The sequence below is a fragment of the Ambystoma mexicanum genome, chromosome 3q (genome assembly GCF_040938575.1).
Source record: "Ambystoma mexicanum isolate Mex_15411 chromosome 3q, UKY_AmexF1_1, whole genome shotgun sequence".
Classification (NCBI taxonomy): Eukaryota; Metazoa; Chordata; class Amphibia; order Caudata; family Ambystomatidae; genus Ambystoma; species Ambystoma mexicanum.
Window position 1 is genome coordinate 921,389,677 of NC_090926.1, and position 19,962 is coordinate 921,409,638.

The following is a 19,962-nucleotide window of genomic DNA, read 5'->3' on the forward strand; positions in this document are numbered from 1 at the left end:
CGTGCTCCTGTGCTCCAGTCATGTGGGAGGGCTACCACATACACACTGAGGATTCCAGGACTACTTGTTGATGAAGATTGGAGGAGAAGGTTAGAACATCATCACGACGCCCAACCCAATACTGAACTTTGCTTCTAGAAATGGCGCTTCACCTTATCCTCCAGCTGATAACATCTGTGCTGGGGGTGAAAGAAAAGAGATGTCCAAGCAGAACTGTGACATCCAGGGAACTTAGAAATACACAGCCCCCAAGTTTAAACTTGCCTTTCAAAGGTGGCACTCATGTTTCTGCATCAGTGATATACACCAGCCAGGCTAAGTCTGAAAAGAGACAATTACCTGCAACAGGAAATACTGTGGTAGCAATACATTTGTATTAGAAGATTCATGTACAGTTTGGATTACAGAGACAAATTTGAGACATTAAAATCCAAGACCACAGGTGATGACACTAGGTAACATGTCAAGCGAAATTGCAAAGTTAGTGGAATGAATTTGAAATTATTATTTTCAGCTAATATCTTGTTTATTTAGTTTTGGTATGTTTTGGGGTAGCATCTTAATGGCAGGGTGCTTTAGTTGCAATAAGCATCCTCCAATTAAAAGGCCCATTTCCCTATTAATCAGCGAATTGGGTAATGACAAATATAAACCTTGTGACGGTCTTCATCGCTTTTCAAGAAAGAGACAGGATACACAAAAATGAGGAGTTCCCGGAAAAGACAGACTTGTCTGCAGGTCTAGGATCGTGACACATTCTTACATGTTTGCATGTTTGTTGGATTCCAGTACTCCATAATTATCATGGTAGCCTTCTATATTGATTGCACCCCTGATGGTTTTTGCAGGCATCGGAATGGAAATTTGTCTCAGGTCATCTAATTTACTGGACCGTGAAAGCTGCTGTGTGTGGTTGTGTCTTGAATCTTTCCACTGACATTTCAGGTGTGTTTACTGTTCCAAGAGGTCTGCTGCAATGTATACCCTTGCCTTATGATAGATGGTTAGGACAGTACCAAATCCATCATGGCTGACATGTGCATCGTATCTGTCTGGTGGGAAACTGGCAGTGTTAATGGATACTTACAGGAGGAAAGTTACATTACAACAGTTATGTTTAGTTTAATATTTATAATGCGCAATCCAGGGACCCGTGGGCAATAGGGCGCAGACAAAACATAAAAGAGGCATAAAATACCTCAATGGCTTTTGTGCTTGATTCCTGTTGCTTGATCTCTGCATGGCCCAATACATTTAAACAGACGGATGCCTGACAAATTGATACAGGTAATTTCCAAAGATGTATGGACTACCCATTTTGCATCTATTTACACAGGGAAAGCCTCTGCCATTGAGACCACGAAACAACAACAACCGACAACAAGTTGGCCATCCACATGGGAACAAGAGGCAATTTTGACGATAATAAAGAAGCTCAACACATCAAGAGCCCCCGGGCCGGACGGGCTATGCAGCACCATCATTAAGAAGAAGCCCGGAGAAAGGGCTACCCTCTGTCACCTTCTATTTACCAACATAGAAGAGTGCAAACAGATCCCTATTTCATGGAGGGTAGCCACATTGATTCCAATTTACAAAAGCAGAGACCGTAAAGTGACCTCTAATTCCCGTCCTATTGCGCTATTGGACCCTATTGGGAAAATATTCGCCACATTATTACTAAACAATCTGAACACATGGATAAAAACAAACAACAGATTTGACATCAGACAAACCGGATTTACAAAAAACACAGGAACCAATGTTAACCTGATGATCTTGAACCCTTGGTCAGTAACATTACGATCTATGCCGTCTTTATTGGCTTTATCAATCTTAATTTAGCTTTTTGACTTGGTTAATAGGCAAAAATATGGCAAAAATTAGCATCTTGGAATTGCCCATCGGAAATTCTTGAGCCAATTAAGCAACTGTATAGTAATACTATTATTAAGATCAGACTATCACAAGATGGAACATTGTCTGCCCCATTTTCCACCACAAATGGGCTAAAACAGGGATGCCCCCTCGCAGCCACCATTTTCAAGCTTTATACATCAGACATTTCCCAAGAACACCGATTTGAAACAGCAAACCCACCAAAAATTCAATGATACACTGATTCCTCACCTCATATACACCGACGACATTGTAATCCTCAATAAAACCCTGGTGGGCCTACAAAGAAGTCTCAAACAATTGGAAAACTATATGAAAACAAATGAACTTGAAATTAATACAACCAAAACAAAAATTATGACCTTGATGAATATCCGTAAAACTAAAACAAAACCATCAAGGTTCCATATGGACGGTGAACTACTGGAACAACAAAAAACAATTAAATACTTGGGAATCCTTTTGAACCAATCAGAGGTAGAGAAAGACTGGGCGATGCAGTTAAAAACCAAAATCTCCTCTCTGGCCCGTCAAGGTGCAGTGATACATCGCAAATTTGGGAAATATTCTATGAAACCTGGTATCAAATTTTATCGACAGAAGGTAATAGCAATCACCACCTATGGGAGCGAAACCATGATCAACTTGGCCCAAACCATCTGGGACTCCATAGAAGGTACCTTCTGGCGGAAAATTCTAGGGCTGCCCAAATCGTTTCCCGCAGTAAGAATACGTTACGAACTAGCCACCGAGTCACTGAAATCTATAGTGACGTGGAAGTGACTCGATTTTTATAGAAAAATAGTAAACAAAGACAACATTCTGGCCTATGACATCCTGAGCGACAGTCAGAACTCGATTGCAGACACAGTGCTCAAAACTTGGAAACAAGCAATAGAGGAACTAATGCTAAGCAATGAGATAACCTTGGAAATGCACACTAAGCGGCTACAGGTACCAAAGAAACAAATACAAAAGAACGACTGGATTTATACCATAGCTGAAAAATCCAAATATCGTATGAACATACAATATGATGTGGATATTAGAACGATCAAGCAATTACCAACATATCTGATTCTTTTTCCAGACCGCCACATAAGAGATCAATTCTTCAGATTCTGGATGAACCAGCTACTCACGCGTGAACACCTTGCAATAACCAGACAGATTCCCATTCACTAGCATACTGTCGATTTTGTGAACAAGAAGATATAATTGAGACACTACACCATGTGATAATGGAATGTACCAATTTGAGCAAGAAAAGAAACCTATTCAGAAAAATGATTGCAAACCCTGGATCCCCGCGAGATCCCAAAGAAAGATGGACTCATATTTGGCAGGAAACAACAAAAACCTGACTATTACTATAATCCAATTTTGGAATAAGATAATTGAATCCTAGAAAATCAAGACTAATGATAGGAAATTCCCCAATACTGAATGAAGTATAAGGCAAACATAAACCAATTACCAAGGCAAGTTCTGTTGACTTAGATCACTCATGCATCTGTAGATGTATAACATGTTATTGAATGTCTAATTTCTTTTGGGGTTTTTATCCTGTTGAAATCTTGAGAAACAAGTTGTGTTCAATTATAAATGAAACGTTTTGTAAATGAAACAAAATTCTTTTAATTAAAAAAAAAAGATGGATGCCTGAAGATTTTTCACCTGGTGTATTTTCTCTACTGAGGTGTTTTTCCCATGGGTCACTCCACATTGCTATGTGGGAAGTCCAGATGTGTTGCAGGGAACTGTCAACTATATATGTGCACAAAGTAGGATGGATGACCAACCAGCAGGCTCCTCGACCATGACAGGCTTTGAAGTCCAGAGGATTCCTGGATATATTTCAGATTGGTAACAAAGTCTGACCTCTGTTGTACAGAATTTCTCTATGGAGGTATAGCCTTTAAAGGGGGAGGAGAGGGACTATTACCTTAGAAGTGCCGGTATGCTGTGTTCTGATGTGACCAATTGGACACTGAGGCCCACCTTTCTGGGTATAAATGTTGTGGTTTTCATAACAAGATCAAGGAGTGGCTTCACTTGTGTGCAGTGCAATATATCTTCAAGTACATTTTTAGCATGGGCCAGGTAAAGGTTGGATTCCTGAAAGGTAATATCACAAGTCTTGCATTTTCCTGGGCACACGTCTATAGTAAACAACCAATCCCTGACAAGAAGCACTTTAACCTTCTGCAGGGAACCATGGGTGCCCCTGCTATATAATGAGAAATAATATGTTTGCCGACTAGACTCATTGATTGGATAGAACACAGTGTGTGTTATTTTCAGGAGACTAAAGGATGAAATTAATGGCACAGAAGGGGGATTCATCTAATTATTCTGTAGGCTTCCATTAACCTAGCAATGCAAATCGACGTTTCGCCTTATTGAAACCTAGATGGAGAAGGTATTTCTAGAGAAATTTTGTATCTATGCATAATTCTGAAAGGAAGACTGACCTTGGAGAGAGCACTTAGCCCACAGTTACATTTGAGGCAGAGGACCACATACATTGTGGCACACTCTGGTGTCTATGCAGGTGTAAGGAGGTGTAAGGAGAAGGGCTGATGCTGGAAACTGGGATTGTGTCTGTGTTCTGGAGAAAAAGGGCATCTGGTTAGGGATCCCGATTCAAGATCCAGGTAGATGTCAGAAACATATTCATCCACTTCAGTCAAGAAAGGAGAGGTTGGGTGAGGCTGTTTGCACTTCCTCTTATGTCAAATTCTGGTTCCATTAGGTCTGTGGGTTTAGGTGCACTGTTAATGTGGAAGGTGATCTTTCCATTTTGCTGGACCATCTTTAAAGCAGCATCATTGTTGGATGGCCAGATGCAGGAAAATGAAAGTCACATTACTTTGACAACTAATGACATGGCTGATGGTAACGTTCTGCCCTGGAGACCGCTGACATTCACACTTAAACTCTTAGGGTAATTTTGGGTAATCATAGGGAGATTCGTTGATTTGATTTAATAGTATCCCTTAGTTACAGCAACAAAACCCTCACTTTAACTGGGTAATCCCTCATTATATTAGATTCAGAATTTTGGATGTATTGGAAATCAAACCTGGAGGGGATATTAAATGAGTCCAATATTCCCCTTTAGTATCAAGATCTGACTCAGAAACCAGGTACTATAATGTCACCTCTGCATAGCGAACATGATCGTGTTTTTGAGGTACAGCCAAACTCAGTAGGCCCATTTGGTCATATGTGTATACTACTGGAAAAGAAGGAGTCTCTAAAAGAGTACCCTCATGAACACCTTCAAAATGGGTAATTTCTTCTCTGGATCCCCGGACTGGGCCTGAATAAGGAAAGAGGAACCCCCCCTTCCAATCCACTCAGAGTAAATCTATATCTTTGAAGCTACTCTTCTCTACAGCACACAATTCAATGTGACTGTATCAACATTATATTTATTTATTTCATTAATTCATAGTGCGCTTAAGCCCATGGGCGCCAACGAGCTTCGCACATGCAACAAAATAAGAATAATAAATAAAAAACAGAGAAACAGGGGACAGTCAGCAAGAATGAAGTCCATGAAGAGTCCTGAAGATCATGTGTAATGTTCCCTAAAGAGATGTATTTTCAGAGTTTTTTTTTAAAGAGACAGAATTATTAGAGTCAAGGCGCAAACACTGTGGCAGCGTGTTGCACCAAGCTGAGGCTGAGGTTTGAAAAGATATGCCACCAGCGCGATTATGCTTATAGCTTTTATTAGTTAAAAGTTGTTGTGTGCTTGAGCGGAGAGAGCGGGATGGTTTATAGAATCGTAATGAAGCCTTAAGGAATGAAGGAGCATCCCCATGCACACATTTATGAATAATAGACATAGATTTGAACTTTATTCTCAGAGCAACTGGCAGCCATTGTAAGCTTTTCAGCATTGGAGTGATATGAGATCTTCTATGGCTATTGGCCACAATCTCTATCGCTTGGAGCCTTTCAACCTCATATGATGGTGCTCCAGCAAGCGAGGCACCGCATAAAGTGTTCTCCCAATGATAGCCCTGGCTATAGAAGCAGCGACTGTAGCTCACAGTAGCTGAAACCTGGGCATCCATATTCATCTACGTATTGAGATAGATGCATAGGGTTATGTTTTTCCTCAATATGGGGATGGTGTGAGTAATTATGGACATTAAGTCATAGGAATTGCCAAGCTTCTTGATGATATTGGGGGCCACCAGCAAAAGATGTTCTGCCAGCAAAATGTCTCTCATCCATACGCTGATGACATTAAAGATGTTGTTTATATGATTGGTATCTCTGGCAATATCACTGGAGAACAGAAACAACAACTGGGTGTCTGCATAATTTTGAAACTGGACCTTACTGTTATGCAGAAGGACATGGAGAGGTTTTATATATTTGTATAAAGAAGGGGAGACATACATGATCCATGAGGGACTCCCTGCATGATCAGGTATGAATTAGATGACTACTGGCCCAGCACCACTGAGGCGCACCTTCCTCTTAATAAACATCTGACCCTGCTGATGGCAAGATAATCAGGACTGAGATCCTGTGTGAGTCGTGAAATGAAATGCCGCTGAGATGTCCAAAAGCATCAACAAGCAAGCTTTGCCCTCATCCAGAATATCAAATATGCCAGACTGAATGTCCAACACTGAGATCTCTGTACTATGTGCTGGATGGAAACCCGACTGGTGAGTACCCAATAAATTGTGAGCGATGACAAAGTGCTGTAGCTGTAACTAAGCCATTTTTTCAGGATTTTAAGGAGTAAGCTGACATTGGTAATAGGCTGATAGTTACCAGGATCAGAGGGCTCCAAAGAAGCCTTTTTTAAGATGGGGGTAACACAGGTCTCTTTCAGAGATTCAGGTATGGAGCCAGAAGAGAAAGTCTTGTTAACTATAGCTGTAACGCTTGTGCCAAAAATGGGGTACATTCTCTAATAATTTTACCCTAACATACATCATTGGTGCAGTTAGTGACATTAAGCTCCTGGATAACTTTAAATACTTCTTTGACAGATACAGGAGAGAATGTGAACTGTGGGATGAAATGGTCTTTAGCTCTCAAAGGCCTGGCAGGGAGCCCTAGAGGATTTGGGGAAACATCAGATGGCCATTTCGAGGGCAATTTAGCCATAATGTTGCCCCTGATCTTGGTAATTATTTTGCTTGAAGTATGCCATACATTTATTGCACCAGAAGGACAAAGCAGAGGGGCCAGTTGTTATAGTATGGCCTTTCTCGAGAGTGCATAACAGGCAAAAAGTTCTTTAGTGGCATATTTTACAGAGGAGATTTTGATATTATAGAGCGCCTTCTTGGAGGCAAGGAGAGCTAGCCTATATTAGGCCTGTGCACTAGCCCACTCTATTGTATGCTCTTCAAGGCCAGACTCATGCCATTCCATTTCAGCTTTTCGTTTGGCCATGGAGCGATTTCTAATAGTGGGGCTGTAGTGGCTGGACTTGTTTGCTGAGCTTTAACAGTTTGTAGCTTAATTGGAGCATCCAGTGCTGACTTTAGGGAGGCGTGGTAAAGGTCAACCTTTTGTTCCAGAGATTTCTCACACAATGAATCCTCTAACAGTGGGCTGAGCATGGAAGCAAGGGCTCAGGGAGTGATTTTAATAAAATTATGAGATAGGATTTTAGACGTGTTGGTAGGAGTCGTCTCAGCTTTCCTGGGTATTAGTAAACCGAAAAATATTGTCAAATTTTCAGGCCATGGGCAAGTAATAGAACTGATGTTTGAGATAACGTTGTTGACAATTATCCAGCTGATAGCACGTCCCTTCACATGCATGGGTCCTGTGACTAATTTGGACAGTTTAAACTCATTGAGGTTGGTTAGGCAGTCAAGTGCATCCCTTTTCATTAGAATCCGAGTATACTAAATTCAGATCCAACAGGATAATGTTAGTTGACATGTTGGTCAGAAAGGTCCTTCAATCATTTTTTTTAAAACTCAGGCATATAAGCAGGGGGTTGATATATGCACGAGAAGTTGTATGTCACATTATGGCTTACCAAGAATTTAATATGCAAGATTTCACACCCAGGTGTGCAGTGGATATCTAGCAAGTGAATCTTAAGATCTTTGGAAAGGACAGCCACTCCTCCTCCAACCCTATCTGGTCGGTCTTTATGTATGATAAGATGTGAGTCCGGTACAAGATGGGAGTCCGGTACGACTAAACACAGAATGTCTCTGTCAAAAACATGATGTAAATTCCGTATCCAAGGAAAGTATTTTTCCTTGGTTACAAGTCTAAGCAATTGGAAATTATGTCAAATGTTATTGTTGGTCACTAAATATCTTGCTTAGATGATACAAACACACGCCCAGATAGATACACGTGCAGGCACACTCTGATCTATCCTGACATACACATAAATACATATATGCATAGTAGAAGACTCAATCAATTAGTCATGCACACACATACACAGCACTACATTCAGACACACAGTCACAAGCATACATACATACACATAACACAATCACAAACCACACACTCACCCTGACTTACATTATGTCTTCTCTTCACAGGCCAGAGGCCTGGCCGGGGCACCCTGGAAGAACTTGAAACCATGGGGCGCACCACACCACGCGTTCAGCAATACCAAACATGGTTAGCACAGCAACCCTGTGAATGGCGCGCTCACAATATTTTTTTGCTGCTTGCTTTAAATATCATCAGGGCTGGCACAGTGCCCTGACTGTGGGCCAGCCCTGATGATGTTAACAAAAACTGCAAGTTGTGTGCTGTGCTGTACATGTCGGCACAACACTCACAGGGTTTATTTTTCAAACTATCAAGCACCAGCTCTGCGGGTAGCATGGGTTGAGCACCGTGGACCGGGGAGGAGCGGCCAACCCCCCTGCCACTCACTGGCTCCACTCCTGCCTTTACAATGATAAGTCCTTACAAACACTAGAAACTCCCAAGATTCAGAATTATTACCTTATTGAATAGCACTTCCATTTGGTTGTTCCAGGTGTCCGAACCCAGCAGTTCAGACAGTACCGTACAGAACTCTGGAAAAGTTAGGTTTCCTGGCTCTCTCTGTTGGCCTGGCTGACACACTTGTTTCCGAGAGTGTTTCCTGCTGGTTTCCCAGTCTTCCTTCTCTTCTACCAGTTGGTGATTAGCGAACAACTCCTCGAGAAGCTGCAGGTCGGCCAACTGGAGCATCTCCTCTAGCCTCAGGTGTTCATTTTGGTCAAAGCTAGAAACATACAGAACAAAAAATAATTAATGGTAGATCAGATTGGCGACAATATCATCCACACACTTCCCTTAAGATCATCTACTCTAGTGATATTTCACCTGCTGATAAAACAGATGGGCAGAGGCATGCATGTTGCCCGTGCTAATATCAGAACATTTAGTTTTATCAAATATGGCTCTTGGCAAAGTGGAGTGTCTCAGCCGTGGTTTCTCTTTCAATATATTATTAAGATATTAAGATCACTATGGCCTGCATGACCATTCAGAATTCCTGGGGCAGGTGGAAGAACTTGATCTTACAGAGGAGAGAGATCTTTTACTGAGCCATTTGAGCCTTTTTCACGATGTGTTGTTGGAAGAATAAATTGCTATCCACAAAGAAGCCATTGCATTTTGCAGAGTGGGTAAGTTGAGGGTTGGTTAAACCTTCCCAAATGAATTTTGTTCAGCCACCTTTGTGTGTGTTCCTGCTTGAGAGATGGCCCAGCAATAGTTCAATCTTGGTGGGCTTAAGCTTTAAGTAGGCACTTATCTATGTTGTATCATGGGGCCTTACCCATTATGCCCTGCTGGGGTAAGAGGAATGGGTAAGACACCATCACATTTCAGAATTTCAACTTATAATAGAATAACTACTTCAGCATTGCCTTTAAAAGGCAGAGTAGAATATAGTACGTTAAATGTGATGAGCAAATTCCTATTTATGTATTTTTGCATTTATAGCAGCGTACGAACCCCTCAATAATCTATGCGCTAGTTATAGTAGGTGCGGAGTGTCGAGTGTCATTAGACACAGTGCAAGAACATGCACAAAGGGTTGCAACATACTGGTGGATCTAGAAATGCATAATGTGGTAGAGGCACGCCTCATGGTACAGGGGCTATATCAGGTGTGCAAGTACAGGTAGGTAAAAAGCAACATTGGTGATGGAGCATAGTCTGACAAGGCTGCATCTCATAGGGAGGGTGGCTACATCAGTTATGCAAGTACATGTAGGTAAAAAGCAACATTGGTATGGGTGCATGGTCTGGCGAAGTCACACCTCATGGTACGGGGGCTACATCAGATATGCAAGTACAGGTAGGTAAAAGGCAAAATTGGTATGGGTTCATGGTTTGGCACAGCCACACCTCTGGTATGGGGGCTACAACAGATAAGCAAGTACAGGTAGGTAAAAAGTAATACTGGTATGGGTGCATAGTCTGCAAAACCACGCCTCTTGGTACGGGGGCTACATCAGACAAGCAAGTACAGGCAGGTAAAAGGCATCATTGGTATGGTTGGATGGTCTGGCATAGCCACACCTCATGGAATGGGGGTCTGCATCAGATATGCAAGTATAGGTAGGGAAAAAGCAACATCGGTATGGGTGCATGGTCTAGCAAAGTCACACCTCATGGTATGGGGACTACATCAGAAAAGCAAGTACCGCTGGGTAAAAATTAACATTGTTATGGGTGCATAGTCTGGCAAAGCCACACCTCTTGGTATGGAGGCTACATCAGATAAGCAAGTACATGTAAGTAAAAAGCAACATTGGCATGGGTGCCCTGTCTGGCACAGCCACACCTCATGGTATAGGAGCTACATCAGATATGCAAGTATAGGTAGGTAAAAAGCAACATTGGTATGGGTGCATAGTCTGGCAATGCCACACCTCTTGGTACAGGGGCTACATCAGATAAGCAAGTACAGGTAGGTAAAAGGCACGATTTGTATGTGTACATGGTCTGGCACAGCCACATCTCATGGTATGGGGCTACATCAGATAAGAAAGTACAGGTAGGTAAAAAGTAACATTGGTATGGGTGCATAGTCTGCCAAAGCCACACCTCCTAGTACGGGGGCTACATCAGATATGCAAGTATAGGTTGGTAAAATGCAACATTGGTATTGGTGCATGGTCTGGCATAGCCACACCTCATGGTACTGGGGCTTCTATAGATAAGCAAGTAGAGGTAGGTAAGAAGTAACATTGGTATGGGTGCATAGTCTGGCAAAGCCACACCTCTTGGTATGGGGTGCTACATCAGATATGCAAGTACACATAGGTAAAAGGCAATATTGGTATGGGGCATGCTATGGCACAGCCACACTTCATAGTACGGGGGCTACATCAGATATACAAGTACATGGATAAATCCTCTTGGGGACATTACTGACAATTCGGCTTGGGGACAATACTGATAATGCAGCAGAAAGCTTACGGTTGTTATCAACCCATATTGTTTACCACTAGCCTAAGAAAAATGGGAGGTACTTCTTTGCCACAAGCAGAGGGATTTTTCTGACAGCCACTGCGTTTATGGTAAGGGGGAATTCCAAGAGAGAACCCTTCTAAATAGGCCGCTTGCCGAAGACCACCTGGGCAGCCTCTAATCTGACAGATAGGTAGGATGTGAAACAATTCAGGATGGTGCAAGAGAGGCCCATCCATTGTACAAGGAGGATGAGTAGTGTGTTGCTGGTCGTCCGTGTCTAACACAGCCAAGAGGTCCAGCAGGACTAGGATGCACAAGTCCCCTTTCTCTAATCTGAAGGGTGTCTTCCAACAGCTGGATGGTGACTACTTCAGTGCTGCATTTGAGGTGGAACCTGCATTGGTAATCCTGCAGCAGTCCAGTAAGTAGATGAGTAGCAACTACCTTCTCGATGGCTTTGCCAATAACCTTAGTCTCATGATAGGCCAGTAGTTGGGAAGTGTAGTCTATGTAGTGCTGCTCTATCATCCTGTGATACATTAGGAAGTAAGAAAGTAGTGTTCAGTGCACATGTGCCTACCATAAATAACTGTAGCATACATAACAAAGAACCTTTTATCCTGGGTAATTGTAACATCAATAATATGATCCTGTTTTCCAGTCTATCTCTGTAATGTAAACATTGGTAGAGAATTGAAACACATACAAGTTCACAGGACAGGACAGGAGCATGCCTCCCTAATACAAGAAACAACCCTTTTTCAACAGAATAAAAATCATTAAAAGGGTTTCTTTGCTGCATTTGGAAAGCATTAATAGGACTGTGCTGTTTATTTATTTAAACAGGGCATGTTTGCCTTATTCTTATAAAGGGGCTTGAGTGGTCCGGTGGAGAAGGGTTAGCCCTTTCAACCAGGTGACCTGTGTTTGAGTCCCAGCTGCGATTTAAAAACAATACTTTATGCAACCAGAATAAAAAAGACTGGGACTCAAACCCAGTGTGCCTGAAGGAGCTAACCCTTCACCTCTGTACAGCATGAGTCCCTGGAAAGCACAACCCAGTGAAAGTAACTAAACCCCAGGAGTCCCTTTGAAAGGGTTGAGCTGATGTTAGTTAGTGGCCTGAACATATGTCAACATATGTGACCATGAACTCTATTTCTATTTCTATTTCTATTTCTATTTGAATAATGAAAACAGACTCTATGACCCTTGGGTTTCTCGGTGCTAGACCAAGCACATCAAGAATGAAGAATACACATAATGAGAGGGGCTGTTAATTGGAGTCAAAGCAGTACCGTTGTCAGTCTCTTTCTGAAGTCATAGGCGATAGGTATCTCAGTGATGTCCAAAGGGAGGTTGTTCTAAAGTTTAATGCCAAATATTGTGCTGTATCTTCCAAATGCTTTAGATCTAGTGAACCTACGAACTTCAAGCAGAAGATGAAACCACGATCTTAGTGGTCCATTGGAATAGCGGCAAGCAAACGGCTGTCTCATGCAGAAAGCAGCATTGACATAATTCGGGCCAAATGTTTAAACTTAATCCTTGCTTGAACAAGGAGCCAATGAAACCTTTTCAAAACTAGGGACATTTGTGCTTGTTTACTAATATTTCTTACAACACGAACTGCAGTGTTGTGGAGCATTCATAAACGTTGAATAGACAGTTTGGTTAAACCTGCATATAGACAAAAATCAAATGTTTCCCCTTATATGGCAGTGCTAAATTAGCACAGTCCCATTTTGACATCAAAGATTTGACTTGTCTTAAAGTCATTAGGTAGTAATGAGTTAAGCTGTTTGGCTTTTGACTTGTGAGGCTAGTGACAAAGAAGAACCAATTATCATCCATTATTAATCATACCTAATTATTTTACCTGGTCGAGAACTTGAATGGTGTGGTTGGATTTGGAGAGTTCCATAAATATAGGTAGCTCTTTCCAAAAAACATGCAAGGGAGGGAAGAACAATATTTCAGTCTTTGCTTGGTTGAGGTATAACCAATTGGATGTCTTCCAGCCCGCATTAGCTCTAAATGCATCTTGAATAAAGCGAACATTGCCATTGTAGGATTCAGATAGCTGGAAAACAATCTTCGTGTTAGCTGTATAATTCTGGAAGATGACTCCCGGATCGATTACCTGATCATCCAACGGCATAACAAATATCTTGCCAAGCAGAGGCAAAGTACAGGAACCCTGTGGCACTCCACGCCAGATCTCTGGACCAGACATGCATTCATTTACTTGACCTAATGACCTGCAGTTCTATCAAAGTGAGGTAAAAGCAACATTGCTTTTTCCCGCACCCCATGCCGCCCATGAGCTATATGGAGATCATGCGCTGTTCAGGTGTCAGGAGGACATGCCACTTACTTCAAAGAACAAGCCCAGAGAGAGAAGAGGTTGCAGGGCTTGCTGGCTGCCAGTGATCTCTGTGCAGCTTTAGTTCAGCTCATCATGTCCGCTGTAAGGAGCAGAGTATCCAGGACAAAGCAAGGACTGTCAGGATCATGGTGGCCACTTATTGTGTTCTCTGTCTTCTATTCTCTACCTCTGACCCCATGCATGAAGGTGAATTAATGGTAAATGCTTGCATGGAAGTCTCTCTGAGGTCCCCATTTCAAGGGTTCCATGCCCTCTTTTCACTTGCCAATTTTAAGTCCTGGTCCGGTGTCTTACTCTCTCCTCAGTCATATGTTTTTCTTTTCTTAATTCCCTGCTATCATTTCTCCTCAATCCTCTATTCTGGATTTGCCATCTCGCATTCTGGTCACCGGTCTCCCTCTTCTCGCGCCTCGCCCACTCACTGTGTGTTTAAGCACTCCAGGGCAAGGGCAGGCACCAGATCCAGGGGTTCTTGGTGTCATCTTATCTGCGCATAGGAACTTGCACTGGGCTGCGTGAGAGAGAGTCCTAGCCCCCTGACCCTCCACCAGACACACGGACAGGAAATATATCACAGGCCCCAGTGACATATTTACAATTAGGTCAAATAGTCCCTGTCCTACAGCGGCAGAATCCAATGGAGCGGCACATTTTCCTAGGAATTCATTATTCCTGAACTCATTTTTTATTGATGGATGAAATTCTAGGTTTCATGATAATATTCATTTTCATGTGTCGTTCAGCTGCTATCTGTGAAAAAGCTTTTCTCGATCAAATATGCAACACTAGGCTGTGTGACGTCCTATTTCATGGGGAAAGCTAATGCGATGACACTCTCAATACATGGTCACTAGGATTGGCCTGTGGCGCAGAAGAGCTATCATCAGTCAACAATGCCTTCTGCACAAGCAGTGGGTGGTGACCAAAAGGAGCACCACAGAGAGGGGAGCATACTCTCCTCCGATGTCATGTAACTGTTCTGTGCTCACCCTACCTTTAGTTTTGGCATTTTAATTACAGAAGTCGGATTTTATTTTTTAAATTGCACTCAACCCGCATACGTTTCTGTTTTCATGTCACGACCTGATGTCATTAGACTACCTGCAAGTGATGACTGAGGTTGTGTTAAAGCCTGTTAGCTGTTGCCGTGTGAATCTGACAACTGTGCAACATTTCGAACAGCACACTTAATGTTCTCAATTACTGAACATGGCTTCCCTTTTGACCACGTACACAACCGCCCTGACTCAAATTACATACCAAACAACACAGACATGGAGTGATTTACTTGCCTCCTTCCAGGGGTGTTGCTAGGTCTGGAAAAGATCTGGGGCTATGCTAATGTCGGGACTGTCAGGACTGGGAGCTAGCTAGCCTTTGGTTGTAGCCCCCGAGCTTCTATCCAGGGCTGCAACCAAAAGATGTGGGTCTATTGCCCGCTCAGCCTCCCCCCCCCCCGCCCTAGCAACACCTCTGCCTCCTTCATTGGTTTTGGCGAATTCGTGTGGTGCTTGCGGCACAATATTGTTCTGAACTGAGAATATCTGGTTGGCAAAGCAACAAGCAATTCCATGGCATGAAACGGTCAAATCACTAAAACCTTTTTAAAACCTTGACACAAATGTAATAACATATAAACTGCCCAGCAATTTTAGTTAAAATACTACACACAAGTGAAATTTAAAACTGTGGCATACTTACTAACTACCCCCACCAACCCACCTCACTCTCTCTACCTCCACCCACCAATTCACCTCATTTCGGGTGCTGGTTGGCTTTTGTTTGGGCTTTTTTGGGCTGCCTTTGACTAGTACTCTGAGGTTGCTTTCTTTTCATGTTTTTTGCTACCATCGACTACCCACCGCACCCCCACTCTTTCTAACCCCACCCACCACTACCCAATCTACTCCCGCCCTCTTGCACTGCCTCCTCCCTCTCTACACCCACCCAATCCCCACTCTCTCTACCTAACCCAATTCGCCACTCTCTCTACCAATATCACACCTGCCCCAACCCCACCCAACCTACCATCAGCCACCCACCCTACCACCACCCTCTCTAGCAACACCCACCCAAATCAGCTCCCTCTACCTCACCCACCCTACTGCCACCCTCTCTACCCCATCCACCAAATCCCCCATCTCTACACTCACCCACCCAAACCCCGCTCTCTCTAAACCCACCCTACCTCCACCCTGTCTACTAACACCCACCCCACTCCCACTCCTTTTACCCCCGCCCACTCTAATCACACTATCTCTACCCCAACCTAGCCTACCCCTGCACTCTCTACCCCCGCCCAGCCCTGAAAATCTCTACCCCAACCAACCCACCCTCAACCCCACCCACACTGCACCTACCCTCTCTATCCCCACCCACCCAACATACCCACACTCACTCGCTAAATCCACCCACCCTATCCCACTCACTCTACAAAATCCTCGCTCTCTCTACATCCACCCATCCAAGTACCCCCACCCTGCACTCACTCTCTCTACTGCCACCCAGCCTACCGCCCTGTCTCAACCCTCACCCACCCACTCTGACTCCACTCTCTCTCCCCCCACCCACTCTATCGCCACTCTCTCTGACCCCACCCAAGATACTGCGACTCTCTCTACCCCACCCACCCTACCATCACTCTTTCTAGCCCATCCACCCTACCTCCATTCTCTTTACCCTCACCCACCCTACCCTCACACACTCTCTACCCCATCCATCCGACCCACACTCTCTCTACCCCCACCCACCCAAACACACTCTCTCTATACCCACCCCCCAACCTCCACTCCCTCTACCCCACCCACCCATCCTACCTCTACTCTGACTACATACCTTCACTCTCTCTAGAGCCCTAAAACCCACCCTACCTTCACTCCCTCTAAACCACCCACCCGACCCCCACTTTCTCTTTCCACAACCACCTAACCTACCCATATCCACCTGCCCAACCCCCACTCACTCTACCCCTGCCCACCCTACTCCCCCTCTGTCCACCCCCACCTACCCGACCTACCCCTTGCAACACCCACCCAGCCTACCCCCACTCTCTTTACCCCCACCTACACACCTTACCTCCACTCTCTCTACTCCATCAACCCATACTTTCTCCACTCTCCCCCCCATCTTCCCACCCTCCCGCTACTCTCTCTAACCCATCCACCCACCCTACTGCCACTCTCTTTACTCCCACTAACCCTGTCCCCAATCTCTCTACCCCCACCCACTACCCCATTCAGCCCCACCTACCCACACTACCCCTCTCTCTACCCCTACACACCCTCCATATCCCCACTCGATCTACAACCGCTCACTCCCAGCAACCAACCCTAGCCATACCTACCTGCCCTAACCTCACTCTCTCTACACCCTTTCCAACCTATCCCCATTCTGTCTACCCCATTCACCCAGCCTACCAGCACTCCCTTTACTCCCACCCACTCTACACCCCACTCTCTATACCCCCACCCACCTTCCCTCCACTCTCTCTACCCCCAATACCCCTACACCCACCCACCTTTCTCTACCACCATCCACCCACCATATCCCCACTCTCTCGACAAACCACCCAACCAACTCTCTCTGCAAACCAGCCACCTACCCCACCCCCACTCTCATCCTTTGTGTAACAATTTAGCTTTATTTCTTACCCTTTCACTCTGAACCTTTCTCGCTCATATTTCCTCTCAGGAAAGAAGAGTTGCACAAGATAAACACGCCTCCAACAATCATTTTTTTTACTTCTCGAATATACACAGCTTCAGCTGATCTTACAGAAAGCCAAAGGAATTGACCAACTGGTTTGGAATGGTCACAGGATGTGTCTAAAACTATAGCCCAGAGGAGAAAAGAGTTACTTTCTTATCATCCTGCGCTAAAACAATTTAATGCAAGATATGACCTGATCGACCCTTGTACCTTTAAAGTCACCTTGAATGGCAAAACTTCTTCATTTGATGATTCAACTGGCTTAACAAACTTCATAAAACGTCAAGCGATGCAAGCAATGTATACAGGTACCACTAGCCACACATGATATGCCATCTTCCCTTTCTGTTGTCGATATCTCTCTTTAAACTATGACTTTAAGGTTTATCACATGGAATTTTAAGGATCTTAACAATCCAACAAAGAAACAAAAGGTTAAAGCTCACATTAATTGATTTAAGCCAACTATTGCATGCTTAGAAGAAACCCATTTATCATTACAAGAATCCATAAAATTGAAAAAGTAGTGGCTAGGTGAGGTATTAGCTAGTCAAGCAGATGGGAACATAATGGTGTGGCAATCTTGATTAAAAAGGTACTCATTAAAACATTCTACATAAAGATACAGATACAAAAAGCAGATGGGTCCTAGCTAATATATCAATTGATTCTCAAATCATTTTGATTCACAATATCTATGGCCCAACACATCCTGATCCCAGTTTCCACCGAGACTTGAAACAAATGATCCTACAAGCTGACCTTCTTAATCTGGTATTATGTGGGGACTTTAATAATAAAATTGATCCTGTTTTAGCTAGAAGATCCCCTTACCAATTTAAAAATTGTAAATCACACAAGAAATGTATAAGTTGTTTAACGGTTGGAGTTGTTGACTCATGGAGATTCTCACATCCTACAGATTTAGACTTTACCTTTGATTCCTTCCCACATAACTCATTCTCTCATATTGTTTACATTTGTGTTACTAAGTCTTAGTTACCTTCAATAATTAATTCCACTATTGAATGTTCAGTTGTCTCGGATCATTCTCCGGTGATAACCAACATTGAATTGGAATGTGTTAGAAATGGCACTAATAGATGTAGATTCAACAACTCATTACTCAATGATATTAACTTTGAAAACTCTTTTCTTGATGTTCATCATTTTTTCTTTCAAATCAATAAAGATGATGATACTTACCCTGCCAATAACTGGGGTGACTATAAAGCGGGCCTGCAGAGACTTATTATATCTATTTTATGTAGCTAAGAGAAAGAAAGAAGCAAAAAAGACCAAGATGCCCTTCATGGCCAACTGCGAAATTTGGAGAAAAAATACAGCTCTACAGCGAATGATGCTCTCTTTTGATAAATTCTTACTCTTCATTTTTCTATTAATAAAAACCTAACAGAACTATCCTCTGGTGATCCACTAAAGTGTACATCCAAAATCTATTAATCATCTGTCATGAACCATCGAACTCGCCCTTTCTGGGCCTCCTGGTCCCTGACACGTCGGGGTCTACACTCCATAATACTACCAAAATGGCGGCAAGCCCAGAACGCCGCTCACCAGTCTTTGCATTCTACACAGAGTGCTCTATAAAGAGGCCACACCCCTGTGGCCCCGCGCGTCTCAACGCTGCTGCTAGCTGTGACCAGACGTGTGCTCCGTACTCTTCCTTGTACTATTCTGTTGTTTTCTGGTTCCAGGAAACCCTTCTTCCAATCTACCTTTCCTCCTTCTTATCCAGCCTTCCCGGAATCCTTGCACTGCCTCCGCATGCTTCTTGTCCCTTTCTTGAGTCTCGAGGAGTTTCCCCTTGATCCCGGACATCGAAGCTGAACGAACACTGGAAGCCGAGGACGGCCGAGCGGGCTTGTGTAAGACCCGAACCATACAAAAGAAGACTCCTCCTAAGGAAGTCATCAGGCAACGAAAACAGGTGAGAAAGGGGGAAACCTGTGACATCATCTAATAAAGCAGGAAAAACTCTAGCCTCATATCTCAAATTTAAAAAAGAATGGTCCAGAATCTCAACTGCTAAAAATGAACTTGGCAAAGTACTAACTACTGATCCAGACATTTTGAGTGTCTTTGCCACATTTTATTGAAAATGATATTCCTCAGAGCACATTCACTTTAGTATTGACTTTAACCATTTTCTCAATCATTTAAAACACAACCATCCAATAAACATTGATTTACGTAGCCTTAATACCCCTGTGCACATTAATGAAATCATCAGGACCATTAAAGATCTTAAGAAAGGTAAAAGCTCCTGATCCTGATGGTTTTTCTATGGACTTCTCTGAGCGTTGTTTCTCCCACTCTCTCACAGAAACTAGAATCCTTACACCAATTATTGTCTAAGGTTTGTAAGTCCTCAGGTTCCTTTACTGAAGCTCTTTTAGTTCTTTTTCCTAAACATAGAAAACATAACCCCAAAACTATAGGCCAATCTTGTTGATTAAGTCTGACTGTAAGATTGTTGCAAAAATGTTAGCTACCAGAATAGAATC

At 43.2% G+C, this 19,962-nt stretch overlaps 1 protein-coding gene across 1 annotated transcript in view; it reads right to left on the reverse strand.

Annotated features, from left to right (window-relative positions):
* Positions 1 to 19,962, reverse strand: part of LOC138448026 (cilia- and flagella-associated protein 337-like) — a 621,048-nt gene that overhangs the window by 553,337 nt on the left and 47,749 nt on the right. The window contains exon 2 of the mRNA XM_069604562.1: positions 8,869 to 9,133. Coding sequence (XP_069460663.1) covers positions 8,869 to 9,133 — 265 coding nt within the window. The remainder of the gene's footprint in view (positions 1 to 8,868; positions 9,134 to 19,962) is intronic.